Source organism: Hibiscus syriacus, unplaced genomic scaffold (genome assembly GCF_006381635.1).
Source record: "Hibiscus syriacus cultivar Baekdansim isolate YM2019G1 unplaced genomic scaffold, ASM638163v2 tig00112800_pilon, whole genome shotgun sequence".
Lineage (NCBI taxonomy): Eukaryota > Viridiplantae > Streptophyta > Magnoliopsida > Malvales > Malvaceae > Hibiscus > Hibiscus syriacus.
In genome coordinates this window covers 569,991-585,698 of record NW_024063403.1, presented here as the reverse complement: position 1 = coordinate 585,698, position 15,708 = coordinate 569,991, and the positions used below count along the sequence as shown (strand labels likewise).

Sequence of the window (15,708 nt, the reverse complement as noted above, 5' to 3'; positions counted from 1 at the left end):
TATATAAAGTTTACATGTGGTTTACCTATGATGGAACTCAAATATGTCGGGGGGGACGTACATGGAGTTAGGTGGACACCCATCTTTGAAATATTATTTTTTATTAGTTATTAGTTTTATTGATTGTGCTCATCTTTAAATTTTGTTTCTGTTTATATTATACAAAAGATTCTTATTATTAATATATACGTGTCAACGTAAAAAAATATTTCTAGATTTATCACTGAATATCATCACTTAAAACCATGATATTTCGATCTTAGCTTCAATGATGTATGTTTTGAATATTTTTTAATTATAGGTATAATATGTAAATGTAAAAGTTAATATTTGAAACAAAGTTAATACTATTTAATATTTGAATATAAGTGGTCAATGAAGTATTAGTTAATATTTGAATATAAGAATATTTTATTATGGATGAGTACCAAATTTGGATTTGAGGAAGTTTGATTCGGTTCAATTTGATAAGGTTATTTAAAAAAAATGAGTTCAAATCAAATTGAGTTTTTAAAGGATAAAGTCAAATCAAATGAGATTCATATTTAAGGTAAAAGAATTTGATCCAAATATTAAAATATAATTATCCCTTATATATATATAAGAATATTGATTTAAATATAAAATTAATATAGAAAACATTTTTTATAATTGATATTTTTTTTATAGAAATCACTAATTTTATTTAAAATAGGAAATACTTCAAATTATAATGAAGATTTACAATCATAATCGTAAATTAAGCCTTTAATCATTGAAACAAAATATCAACTTAATATTATATAAAGATCATAAAAGGAAAGATTAAAATATAACCAAAAAACTCGAACAAAGATAGATACAAACAGATATGATCACATTGCCAAACGAACCACAAAATAGGATCAAGCTATTGAAAGACCGTTGACAAATCGTAAATCAGACTCGAACGACGTAAAAAGCTATCCACGAACGCATAACATGTATCTAAATCTATTATGATGGTCCAAAGCAGATAATATATGTAGAACTAATATTTTGATATAACAAATAAGGGCAAAATGTTTTTGGACTAAATTTAACTTATTGAAAGTTTTCATCAAAATAATTCAAAGTCCAATCAAAACATTAAAATGAGTATTTTGACCAATATTTTCGAAACTTCTACAATAGTTTCGAAACTTTCCAAGATAGTTTCTCGAAAAGTTTCGATACTTTCCAAGATAGTTTCTCGAAAAGTTTCGATACTTTCCAATAGTTCTGAAACTATCTCAAGAGTTTCAAAACTTTCATTAAAGTTTCGATACTTTGGGTTCAACGATCATATTTTTCCAACTGCCCTTTCGAAGAGTTTCGAAATTTCCCCAAAGTTTCGAAATTTTGTGTGCAAAAAGTCTTCCAACGCTCCAAACCTTCTCAAACATCTAGAAACGGCTAGTAAATCATTCCAACATATAAAAACAAGTTGAGGATACTTGAAGAAGGAGACCAACACCTATCCAAGCAATTAAACACAAGAGAAAAGTTTTTCATTCTTTATTTCTCTTTCTCTTGTAAATATTTGTGTTTTTGTGAGATTTAATTTGTAAACACCTTCCTTTTTAGAGGTTTTCTTGTTTACAATTATTTTCCTTTATAAAGAGGTTTTGGTTCTAGCTAATCCTTTTTTTAAAAGCTATGGAGTTTGTAAATGTTATATCTTTATCCTTGAAAAAGAAATAACAAATTAGCGGATTTGTTCGAAAATCCTAAGTGAGGAGCTTAGGTAGTGGATGTAGACTTCATTAAGGAAGTTGAACCACTATAAATCATTGTGCAAATTTTTATATCTTTAACTCCTTACTCCCTAAATTTCAAAAAGCCAATTCACCCTCTCTTGGCATATTTCGGTTGATCGAACAAGCTTCATCGAGCCCAACAATATAACAGATAAACGTCATCTTGATCATTCGTAACGACGTCAAATCAACCCTTAGGAAAAGAGAAGTGAAAACAACGACCAAACGACCAAAAAATCCAAAAAGATGAAAAAATGTGTCATACAAGTAGACTTATTGAAACTAAAAAAATGGCTTGATATACAAAATAAATAACAATAAAGAATACTGACAGTCAACAACCTATATTAAAATTGGTGTTGCCGCTGATCAACAAATATGAAAAGAAAAAGGAATGAACGAATTTACCAATGAGAGAAAACTAGGAGAAAAAAATGATAAAGTTGTATTGATTCTAAATGATATATTTTTCGACAGAAAGCCGCTAGTTTTATTAAATATATAAAATATCCATAATTATAATGAAGATTTACAAGTATAACGTACACGTAAATAAAATTATAATTAGAATATTTTCCTATAACCATTGACACAAAAACTAGCCATCTAAATCATACAATGACCAAATAAGGAAAATGTTAAAAAAACTAACCAAAAAGCTTGAACAAAATAAATATACGAAAAAATCTGACTGCATATACAAACGAACCACAAAAGGGGATGAAGCTATTGAAGGACACCGAAAAATCATAAATCAAAGTCAAGTGATATGAAAAAACTATCAACGAATGCAAATCATGTATCCAAACCAATATGAGGGTCCAAAGCAGGGAACATCATCATGATAACAAATAAGCGACATCTTAATCAGTCGTGACGATGTCAAATCAAACCCTGAGAAAAAAAGATAAACTAATACTAAGGGAAAAAATCATAAGCTACCAAAAGGCAGAGAAAAATACGTCACAAAGGTAAAGATAAACATGCCATAAAGGCAGAGAAACATGTCACAATGACATAATTATTCTTATTAAAAATTAAAAATTGAAAAAGAAAAAAGATAACCAACGGGCGACAACCAGCATTAAAATCGGTGCCGCCGTCGGTTAAACAAAATTAAAGAAGAAAAAAATTGAATCGATCAGTAAAATTGACAAAAGTTGTAAAGAAGAAAAAAAGAGAAGAGATAAGAGGAAGAAGAAAGCGGCTAACCTAAATGATATTTTTAATATATAATTGTTTTAATTGAATAAAATAAAATTCAATTATAATTATATAAATATTAATATAAGAGGGTTATAATCCACTTATACAATGTAAAACTCTTTAGTTTTACACAGATGTAAGATCGTTGGATGAGTGAAAATAGATGAGTATATTTAATCCTTTTTTTCTAGTAAATATCTTCACATTTTTTACTTTTAATCTCAACCATATGTTTTTATTCATCCAACAATCTTAAATATATGTAAAATTAAAAAAAAAATTATATTGCGTAATAAAATTTTATCTCAGCATAAAATATTATTTTAATAAAAAATATAGTTACCAAGTGGCATTGAAAATATCAAGACATAAAATCAAAGCAAGAGTATTTTAGGTCGTAGTCCAATCTGTCCACCCGTTATCTTGAAAAGGCAGGCAAGTGGTTGCGTTGAATCTTTTGGGAATCGTATTAAATGAATGGTGACATAAAGGAGGAATCTCTTGCCCACACTCTTCTTCCACCTCTAATTTTCCTCTGTGGGATATTGACGTCAGCAATGACATTGTACCAATATTATTGGTGAAATTAAACTATAGCGTTGATGTTAAAGCTTTAGAGATTTAATCAACTTGTTTTGAAAATAAAAATGGTTGTTCCTTGTTCCCATATGTAATGTGATAAGGGGAGGTAAGAGAGTAGGCTGCCCCCAACACCAGGTTGAGAGCAATTTCCGTAGAAGACCTCCGAATTATGAGATGCCCTCCGTGGGACTGGATCCCACGACCTCAAGGTTAAGAACCTTGTGCTCTACCAACTGAACTGGATAGTCATCTCCTTGTTTTGAAAATAAGAGGTTTAATTAAAATTAAGTGTGGGTCCAAAATACAATATTGAAAAAAATATAAATACGAATAACTCTGGGTATGATCCAATAATGATCAAATTTAAGTGAGATATAAATAAGAATAGAATTGATATAAAGTTTACGTTAGATAAAATTTAAACGCTAATATTCAAGTAAGTGATTAATATTAATTCAAATTATGTATATGTTGAATTAATTTGAAAAAATTGTTGAGGATATCGTTTTCAAGTAACCATATTTGTTTTTCTTTTACAAGACAAACTTGAATGAAAAATCATGGTGGGACAAAGGGGAGTTTCCCTGATAATAATTCCAAAAAAAAATCATGGTGGGACAAACTTGAATGAAATTTCATGGTGGGACAAAGGGGAGGATATCATTCTCAAGTAAACATATTTGGTCCATTTTCATGCCTTGCTTAATAAAGAGGTTATCAAACGAAGCACTTTGTTGATGGCATGAAATTTCAGGGTATCTTATTGTCAAAAAAAAAAGTTTGAGGGTATCCAATGGAAGTTTTTGGATTTTATCAACAATATATGTGCTTATCTAATCAAGTAGTTGATTGATGGCATAATTTCATTTATAATATATGATCAAAATATCCACCAATTTTATATAACTAAGGAGGTCGACCAACAAATTTAGGCCTCCTCCGGCAAGAAACTTGGATGCTGCTTGTTTCGGAGGAAGAGACAAACCGCCGTACAATCATCCACTTTCGAAGAAGGAAACTTCCTCATTCACGAGGCGGTGGCCGCCTCCACCACCGTCCTTGCTGCTTCACGCTCACTTTTTGTCTCTATCACTACGGATGCAACTTGGTCGTTGTTCAGCACATCCCATACCTAAGAGTTGCAAAAAAATACGAACGTTTTTACTCTATTATCGTATATTCATTATTAAAAAGGTTAATTCCACCCAATGAGTTCAAGTTACAGCGTATATTTTAAATTAGTACCTAAACCTTAAAATATTTTAATTAAACTCTCAAAATATTAATACCATATTAATCAAGTCCATTTGTCAACTAGCCAAGGGGTTAAACCCTCAAAATATTGAAAACACGTGGATCAACTTGTAAACATGTGTGTTCTTATTGAACAAACAACTTGAATCTAACATGCATAGCATGATAACAGGTCGGGTTGGGTATTTGGTCAACCTGAACAGACTCAAAAAATATATACCCTTCACCGAATCCGACCCAACCCAAAAATATATATCCTTCACCTGACTTGATTTGACCTGAAAATATATACTCTCCACTTGACTCTGATACGACCCAAATTTTAGAGTATAAATCCGATCCGACCTAATCCGGTACAAAATAATGACTTAATTTAAAAAAAATCAATAGATAGATAGGGTATTATAGCAACTATCCATAAATTTATTTGAAGAAATTACACTATTACCCTAGGTCGGGTCAGAGTTTTTCACCCTTCACTCGAACCCAACCTGACCCGACCTCACTCTTTTAAAAAATCGGATCCGACCCGACTTTGTTAAAAAAACAAGAATCTAATCTTATCAGATCGGATCGGGTTGAAATCTGTTTCGGGTTAAACTGCCATCTCACTCACATGTTAATTATTATTAAATTTCACTTAAATTGGTGGGCTTAAGAGTTACCCTATCAGATGCGAGGACAATGAAGTGTATCATTTGGGGTCAAGTGGCCATAGGAGACGTCAGGGACTTCAATGATCCCATGGTTCTTGAGTCGGAGGTCCCCAAAAGCTCGAGACATGGCTAAGCCAGGATAATCCTCATGGGACAGCCACACTCGCTGGATATGTGGTTCTTCCTTCAACGCAAGCACCCTGCCCTTGCAATTCCTTATCCTCTGATTCACCTGCATCCAGTACAATTATTCAACAAACCACTTTTATATGTATCATAAACTCGTAGGGATGAGTATAGCGTAAAATTTTGAAAGGATAGAATTGTGTTTAGGTGTTTTGAGTGAATAATTTTTCATTCGACATAACTTTTGGAGATCTATACATAACTAATCAATTACATTTTTCATATAAAATAAACTATTTATTGATTGAGATATCTTGTAGGGCAAAGATATATTCAGTCAAATATATCTTTCGGAAGACACAATTGACAAGACACTTATTTATGTGACAAAAATAAATGTTATTTTTATAAATAAGCTGATATATTTATACAAGAGGGTGTTAACTTGTATGTATATATATATATATATAATCAGTTTAATGAATTAATATTTAGGGCTCGAATCATGGGACTTACTGGGTAAACCTGGCTTGAGATCAGTTGTTAATTGAACACCCTTGATCCCATTCTCAGTCATTGTTCCCAGCACAACCCTTGAATCGCCAAGATTCGCGATAACAAGATCTTCACCCTATTGGATGGAAGAAGAAAACATAATTAATAGACCAACACTCGTATAATTTGCAAAACCAACTCAAGAACATCTAACAAAAACAACGTATCTTAAAAATGAGGGCGGATGCAGTTCCATTTATTTACAACACTTTTCGGCTTAAAGATATTTGGAATGAAATCAGACCTAAAGGACAGAAAGTAACATGGCATAAGCTCATCTGGGTTTCCATGCATATTCTGAAACATTCATTAATTGTGTGGATGGCTTTACAAGACAGATTACCAACTAGAGACTGCTTACAACAAATGGGAATTAACACTAATTCTGCTTGTGTAATCTGTAACAGTTTTCAAGATACAAGAAACCACCTATTTTCCGAGTGTGCTCTAGCAGCTTGCTTATGGAATTCTGTCTTGAATCTGAATGGAATGAATCCTACGAACTTGACTTGGGAGGAACAGGTTACTACAACAATCAATTCATGGAAAGGAAAGTCTCTTCTCACATTCATTCTAAAAATTGCTTGGTCTACTTTTATTTATACTGTTTGGCAAGAAAGGAATCAGCGTATCTTCCAGAAACGATCAAGACATGCTGAAATTTTACTTACTGAAATCATTGATGCTGTTCGGTTTAGTCTTAGGGGGGAAAACTTCAATAGACTTGATTGTACTAATCTAATCATTTGTAATGCTTGGGGCTTATAGTTCTTCCAATCACTGTTTTTTGTATAGTTGTGCATAGTGTTCTTTTGTTGTTTGGTTGATTGGATTGAAACCCTTGCCTGTCTAATGACGACAACAGCGGTTGTTCCACTGGTGGCGCAGTCCAAATTCCTTGTACAACACCTAGAACGCACCGGCGCAAGCCTGAGAAAATCCTTGCTCGGTGCGGTTCCACCGTCCTTTCCCGCCGTTGTCTTGAGCTTTGCTAGAGCAATCTTTTGGCTTAGCAATAGTGATGGCAGTCGATATCTCACCATGTTGTTCACTATATGACTGTTCTTTCCATGACCATCGAAAACACCACAAAATGCTCCACCTTCAATTCCGTAGTCCTTCAAAAACAAAATATCGTGTTTTAGTCCCTCTACTAAGCAGAATTTTGGGGTTTAATCACTCTAATTTTGCATGACTTAGCCCCTTTACTTTTATAATGTTTCTATTATGTACAAATCGATAACCCCTTCTACTCTAATTTGGCATGATTCGATAATTTATTTGTATAATGTTATGAATAGATCCAAATTAATGAAATTGTTAATTGCTGCTATAAGACTGATAACGTCGAATTTATTCAAAACAGCTTTGAGCATTAGATTAATATGTATTTTTTATAGACCGAACATAATTGATAAATCTTCATGTGACCTTGAAGATATGATTGAAAAATCATTGGCGGATTCAAAAATATTTTTTAGGTGGGCACACATATGTTAACAACATAAAATATTTAAATGGATTGGTACAAATAAAATTTCATGTGGGCACCGTTCGTAAAATAAGTAACTAATCGAAGAAAAATCAGATTTCAACGTAGGCACTATCAGTAAAATAAGTAACTAATCGAAGAAAATTAAGAAAAACAATACACATAAATTCACATAATCACTTTCACGATAACAATTAGGGTAAATTATACAAATGGTCCCCGATTATAGGATAGTGTTTAATTTGGTGAGTCCCTTGACTATTAAAAAATACATAATGGTCACTCAACTATTCATTATATTCCAAACTCATCATTTTCTGTTAAAAAATGACTACAGTCTGAGCTGAACGTTATTCTATTGACTGTGATATGATAAAATCTGATCCCATAATCTCAAACGACTATCATATAAGTAGGGCAAAAAATAAAAATAAAGGAGTAGCAACGGCAAACCTGATAAAGGATGGCAGCATCCTGGTCAAGTCCTTTGGATCCTTGTTTAGAGTAAAGAGATCCAAGTCTTTGAATCCCAAAAGAACCAATGTTTTCAGGCAAGTAGACAACATTTTCAAGGCTATAATGTTCTTCAGCTTCATCATGAATCTCTGAAGAAGCAACGGATATGCAGATTCCCATATCCAAAGACTTAGTGAAAAATGGTGTCTTCAAAGTAATAATAATTACTAATATATGGCAAGTAGACAACATCGAGCCCCTCTCCTTGTACCACACAATTGCAGAATGAGTGACGAAAAGGAGCATTCATGAAACAGATGATCCCTACTTTCAACCCCCACACCACACAACAGGCGCTGAACATCAGCACTTACTTCCATCCGTAGTAATCTGTCTTTAGTTGGAAACCTCCCAAGATGGCCATCCATCCTTGAATATATAAGTCAAACGAAGCTCTGACCAAAACCACCTAGCCTAAACCTTACTCAAATCCCCAGCCCTGAAAAACAAAAGAAGAACCTTTCTTAATTTCAGTAACTTTCTGAAAATTAACTATAGTTGTAATTCTCATTTCAAATTGATCTTTAAGTTTTTGAATATTTCAATTCCATCCCGAAATTCATTTCTATGTTATAACTATCATCCCTTTAAACTTTTGAATGTTTAAGTTCTGCATATGTGATCCAGGACATATGCACTGCTCTTGCTCGTTCGTTAACAAACAATACGGTGTCGTTTGGAAAGGATGGAAGGAAACGGTGCGTATTCGGCACGTTTTTTAGTTTCTCTTTTTCTCGAGTGTTCGTCGTATTATTCCTTTTGTGTTCTTAAGCTTCTTTGCTTGTTTGGCTGCTAAAGCGGGAAGATCAGGCGAAAATGGCGTGTACTCATGACCACAGCTGCGAAGATCACGATTGTTCTTCTAATTGGTCTCTTTACAAGCACATTGACCTCTCTAAGGTTCGTCCTCTCTCTCTCTCTCTCTCTCTCTCTCTCTCTCTCTCTCATTTTTTTAATTTTTTTTGTTGGAATATTTTTGAAATTTCTGCTGATTCATCACTGATTTCTGTTATCACTAATTGATTTTTTTAATTTCCATATTTAAATGAATTGCCATATTTGATTCTTTTTTTTCTTGGAAATTTTGTTGCGCTTAGGTTACTGCTTTGAATGAGGCTAATCCAGGAAGTGTCAAATCGGTGTTTAAAGCTTGGGAGGAACGATTAAATTCTACCGGGGTATTTTTTAATTAATTTACTTATGTATATATATGTTATTTATTGCATCTACCCCTTTTCTTTGTATGAAACTAGTGAATAAATTCTTGTATATATGTGAATTTATTTGAATATATGAACGTGAGTTTGATCGTTTCTGCAGTTTCATTTTTGTGCTGGCATCCTTGTGGAAAAACTCATTTTGTATTATGCATTTAGATTTCTGTCATTTCATTGGTATGTGATGGCTTAATAAGGATTATGAACTGTGACAGGAACACTTGGAAAGCAACGAGGGTGATCCTGAGTTACTTGTATACATACCGTGAGTGATTTCTTTTAGTTCTTTCAGTACCTTTTATTGTATTAATCTGCAGTTTACTTTGAAGTTCTTGTCCTACTTCCATGGATTTACTAACCATCGTCTACATCTGTGGTTTTAAAGTTACAAGTGTCCATCTTGAACATTAGAGACGATGAATCTATAATTTGCGTTTTATTGCTAATTATTGTATATTATATTTATCCTCATGCCTCACCTCTCTGGCATTCACTGTTTGCTCATTTATGTTTGAAATGTGTATTTTGATTCAAGTGATCTAGTATATTGGTTCATTTACAAAATTGTTGAACGAATCTCGATAATTGCTCTTTTTCTTGGTTTGGAGCTCAGTACATTTTAGAAGTTCTTGTCGTTTCTCACGTGGCGTTTGATTTATTCTGATAGATTTACATCAGATGTTAAGATCAAGAGTATATCAATTGTTGGTGGTGCAGATGGAACAAGTCCTTCCAAGTTGAGAGTGTAATTTCCTATGACTAACCAAATATTTTTTTACTTCTTAAATGGTTAATTTTTTGCCAGCCCTTAGCAATGAATATTGATATTTCAAAATTGATTGAATTTTTTTTCCTTTTAACTGCTTCTCCATTGAAGATGTTGTTGATATCTGTACCTGATAGGCTGATACTTGTAAAGGACATAAGATTTTAGTTGTTTGAAAGGGATTTCTCTTCCCCTACTACTTAATCCCTATGGCTTTATCCTAGTAATATTTATGTTTTTTTTTTTTACATTTTTTATTAGATTTATCAATCGAGAAGGGATTGATTTCTCCGATGCCCAAAGCATGCAACCTGTTCAGGTATTGTTCATCTCGCAGTGCCATGGAATATTCTGTTAAATTCAACAAATTTTACCTTTAATCGATTACATTTTTCTTGAAGGAGTGGGATTTGGTTGAAAATCTGCACGGAGTGTTAGAATACCAGACAAGGTAGGTACTTAACACCGTTATGATCCATTTTTGAGCAGTTAACTTGCTCACTTATTGTGCATGAAGACCGGTCCACTTGGCACTGACAAAGTTAAGTTATTTCTAATAACAGACTTAAATGAAACTAGCAGAGTTCCGTTTTCATTCTCCCTGTTTTCTATTTCCTAATGTCCCATTAACATGCATATTTAGGTACTCAAAATTTCAGAGCGTGGCAAATATTACATTGCATTTCCCCGAGAGTTTTGGTGGTGACACAACCCAAATTCACTACATTGGTTTTAAAGGTGAAGCCACACAGGTACTTTAATCCCCTCTATAGCTCTGATTTATCGATGACATTGATTCCTCCTGCTTGACCCCATGCTGATATATTTCTCGGATACCATTGACAGTTGAAAAGAGATGTTGTTGCAACGATTGTTTATGAAATCACACCCAATCCTTCTGATCACAAGTAAGTTTTTGCTTTGCTAAATCGCATCATGTATTTGGATTGATGTTGACATGAGCGATTGAGTTATTCTGGTAATTGTAGACATGTCTGTCTAGATGTTTTAAACATTACTCATGCCTTGATTGGTAGGCAACATATCAATAGCCGACGTAGATATGTGTGTGTATATATATAGAAACAAGACTTTCCAAGTTCATGATGTTCATAGTACATCAGCTCGGTTTTATAACGGAAATGTTCTATTTATGAGAATCGATTATATTGGTGCAGGACCCGGGCCGAAACTGGTGGAGGACTGTCCCATGTGGAATAAAGAATTTGTAATACCATCTGGGCTGGGGTTCTTCTTGTCAAGAATCTGGCCACTCCTTTTGAGCATCCTCCTATGGGAAAAAATTGGACAAATGATATATAGTTGATGGAGAACCCTCATCCCGTTACCTACTGGGTTGTTATGGTTCCAAAGATTTATGATTCATAGTTCATGCATATAATGTGCGAAGGCTGAATAGTTTTTAAGCCCACAACTGAGAAGTGTTGGATTTACGCTAGTTAGGAGTGAACAAGACTCGAAAAATCGTTTTTTTTTTTCCAATTTCGAGTTATTCAAATCAACTTAAAGACCAATTTGGTTTTCGAGTTCGAGTTGAAAATTTGAAATTTTTAGTTACTCGAAAAAACGAAAAATCTAAGTATTTTGATTGTTTTATGATTTAATATTTGGTTTCATTATTTTTCAATTTTTCTTTCATTTTAAATTATTTTTTACGAAATTTGAATCACATTTTCCTAAATCATCTTAGAATACTTTTGTACTTTCAATTCATTTTTTAATAACAATTTTCCTATTTTTTTAATTTAGTATCTCAATTTTTCACAACTTTCGTATTTCTGCCATTCATACTTTATTGTAAGTATGTTTTTTTTTTACCAAATTTGAATAAACCACAATAGAATACTTATGTATTTTCAGTTCTTACTTTTTTAAACTAAAAATGCACTCTCTTTTTTATTTAGTATCTTAACTTTGCATTTTACTCAATTTGGTCTTTTGACGACAATTGTTTATAAATTCTTTTTTCTCATTAATTTTTCTTTACTCCTTTATACTTTAATCAATATTTTTCTCTCAAAATATTTTCTTTGAAACATAATATTATGAATATATTTTATGATTTTAGGTTGTATTTGATATATTAAATAACATTATAACATGAAAATAATATATATATATATATATATATATATTATATGGTTAAAAAAATCGAAAAATTAGAATAAATCTTTGTCATAATACTACAAATAATTATAATAAAATTAATATAGAAACTCGAATAATTCAACTTGAATTTCTTAAACTTGATTCGAGTGTAAAAAATTTTAAGTTAAATTCGGATTGTAAAATACGATTCGTCAACTCGAATAACTCTAAATGTTTTAATTCGACTCAAACTTGATTAAATGCTCACCCTTAACTCCAGTGGCATTGCATTTACGTGATGAGTCATATATTTTAGGTGTTTCTTATTTTTACTACGTATGCGTAAAGTTTTATTCTTAAAGAACTAAAAGGCTCCCCATCTGTCCGTCTTGATATAAATATATCCATTTCTCATAACTCTCATTTTTGCCGTAGCATAATATATCCCTTTTATTATAATTTGTGTTTTTGCTTCATGAATTTTTAAAATTGGTCGGAACACAGACGTAAAAGAATCTATGAGATTAACATTAGCATCTTGGATCTTGGAGCTCGGCTCTGTACTTGTATCGCTTTCCGCAATCGAAGCATCCGTCGATAGTACATAGTACTTAAATCAAATTACACATAACATATAAATAGTTCTTGATAAATTGTTTTTATTATTGATTTATCAACATTTTGTATATACACATAAATAAATAGTCTTAAAATTACTTTTAATATAATCATGTATCAAATAAGAAATTAATCATATATTTAAATAAATATTTATCATTTTCTAACTTTTTCCTAAGCGTATCTAGAGCGCGAATTAAAACTTTAACTTGTAGAAAAATATCCTCCATACTTAGGACACTAGTTTCTTTGTATCGGGCATCTGAATTCTTTTTCATTAAAAAAATACAAAAATAAATAAAAATCAAAATAAATATATTAATACATAGGTAGAAAGAAAAAAAAAACCTCCCCAAACACGGTACATGATGTATTCGCTCATCTAACACTATTAAATAATAGGGATAATTTTTATTTATATACTAAGACCTCTTAAATCCAATGGTTGAGACACTACAAAATAGACAACTAGTATTTGAAAAGGTAGAATAAAATTCTATATGTTGTGCATCTTCTAGAGCATTGTAGATTAATCTACCTCTATTTGGGTGGAATCAACACAATCACAGGGTCTTCAACATTCATTTAGTCTGAAAAGGGTATAGAAGGATAAAAATATATAGCATAATGTCAAAAATTAACTTTTAACGTTGGATTGATAGTTACTTTAACCTTAATTTTGTAAACACTTTTTCCCAAACATATCTAGAGCATGCATTAGAAATTGAACTTGTAGAAAAGTATCGTACATACTTAAGACACTAGTTTCTTTGTAACGACTTCTGACTTCTTTTTCATTAAAAAATTATAAATATAAATATAAATTAAAATAAATATATTAAGGCATAGGTAGATAGAAAAAACCTCCCCATACAAGATATATAATGTACTCGCGCATCTACCAATATTAAATAATGAGAAAATAACCTCAGTGACCAAAAATATTAGATAATATACGATTTTGACTAATTTTTTTGGATTTGCGAAAATGACCAACAAAATCGTAATGCGATCTCTAATTCGCATTGCGATCTCCACTATCGCAAATTCGCGTTGCGATAGTCTACAGTTGTCGTTGCGATTTTCCAAATTCGTTGCGATAGTCTACAGTTGTTGTTGCGATAGTTTACAAATTCGTTGCGATAGTCTACAGTTGTCGTTGCGATTTTTCAAATTCGTTGCGAAAATTCGTTGTGATAGTTAAAAAAAAGATTTTGTTTCTTAAGAATTTTCTCTAAAAAGATAGTATCCGCGCGGACGTGTCGAAGACACGTACGACCACGACCACGACCCGAGACGAGACGAGACGGACGACGGCGACGGCGGCGCGCGAGAGTCCCCATTGTTCTCTATCACTTAACAAGGAAGTGGGAAAGCCAAGCCTTAAATACCATTCCCAATAGTGTTTCCAATACTATGTGAGATTGAGCATTACCAACACTTGTTTCCAATACAATGTGATTATTCAGGAAACAATTAATAATCATGCACCTTAAAACAACTGAATCATCAACCAATTGCATTAGTATTATACGATTAAATATGTCATAATTAAAAGTCAATCTACAATCAATCGCGATTATTGCAATTTTATGCAAAACATTCAAAAATAATATCACTATTTAAGGCTCAATCCCACATAGTATTGGGAACAAGTGTTGGTAATGCTCAAATCCCACATAGTATTGGAAATACTATTGGAAATGCAACGCGAATTTGCGATAGTGGAGATCGCAATGCGAATTAGAGATCGCATTGCGATTTTGTTGGTCATTTTCGTAAATCCAAAAAAATTGGTCAAAATCGTATATTATCTGAGATTTTTGGTCACTGAGGTTATTTTCTCTTAAATAATAGAGATGATATTTATTTATAGACTAAGACCTTCTACATCTAATGGTTAAGACACTATAAAATGGACAACTAAGATTTAAAAGGGTGGAATAAGGTTTTCTATGTTGTGCCTCTTTTAGAGCATGGTAGACTAATATACCTCTATTTGGGTGGAATCCACAGCATTAGAGGGTCTTCGACATTCATATATCCCAAAAGGGTCTAGAAGGTGATGTCTGATTAAAAATATATAGCATAATGTCAAAAACTATCTCTTAACCTTAATTTTTTAAGTACTTTAGCTCTCAACGTTTTATTTTGGATCAAAATAACCCCTTTTCGAATGAAAATCGTTGATTGACCAACAAACGAGGTTTGCCACTAATATGGCGTTGTAGCGTGTGCATAAATAATTGTATGACATGTCTAAAATTATGATGTGACATATATCATGTGTATATAAATAACGATGTGATAAAGGATTAAATGTTACGTGTGTATAATTATGATATGATATATGACACATTAATTAAAATATTATATTTGTTTTTATTAAATTAATTTTATCTAATAAAATTGTCGTGTCCTAAAGTTGTTATATTGTTTTTTTTTTTCATTTTGGGAGGGCCATTAATGTTACTAGAAGGAACCTTAGGCATGCCTCTTGTAGCACTGGCAACCTTATAGATGACTGCTGGAGCTGTGACCCTCATTGGTGGCAGAATCGACGAAGGCTAGCCGATTGTGCGATTGGGTTTGCAAAGAATGCCATCGGTGGAAGATATGGTAAACCATACATTGTCACCGATTCCAATAATGACGGATCTAAAAATATATTTTGAGAATCATATATTAATCATTAAAATATTTGCATAAAATGGAGATAAATAAAATTTTAGGATAGATAATAATAGTAAAATGAATAATTAATATAAAAAATTCAAATTTTAGAGTATACATGATACTTTGCATCTGTCACTGGATTCCAACTACGATGACCCTGTAAACCCAAAACTGAGGG

At 32.2% G+C, this 15,708-nt stretch overlaps 1 protein-coding gene and 1 pseudogene across 1 annotated transcript; one reads left to right on the top strand and one right to left on the bottom strand.

Moving 5' to 3' along the window:
- Positions 1-4,428: 4,428 nt before the first annotated feature.
- Positions 4,429-8,281, bottom strand: LOC120183600 (annotated as a pseudogene).
- A 603-nt stretch (positions 8,282-8,884) lies between these two features.
- On the top strand, positions 8,885-11,477 carry LOC120183602 (PITH domain-containing protein 1-like). Its single transcript, XM_039188277.1, has 9 exons — positions 8,885-9,044; positions 9,242-9,322; positions 9,577-9,626; positions 10,029-10,106; positions 10,389-10,446; positions 10,529-10,578; positions 10,771-10,879; positions 10,974-11,035; positions 11,306-11,477. Exons 1-9 carry the CDS (start codon positions 8,961-8,963, stop codon positions 11,346-11,348), a joined length of 615 nt encoding a protein of 204 aa, XP_039044208.1. The 5' UTR covers positions 8,885-8,960; the 3' UTR covers positions 11,349-11,477.
- The last annotated feature ends 4,231 nt before the right edge of the window (positions 11,478-15,708 follow it).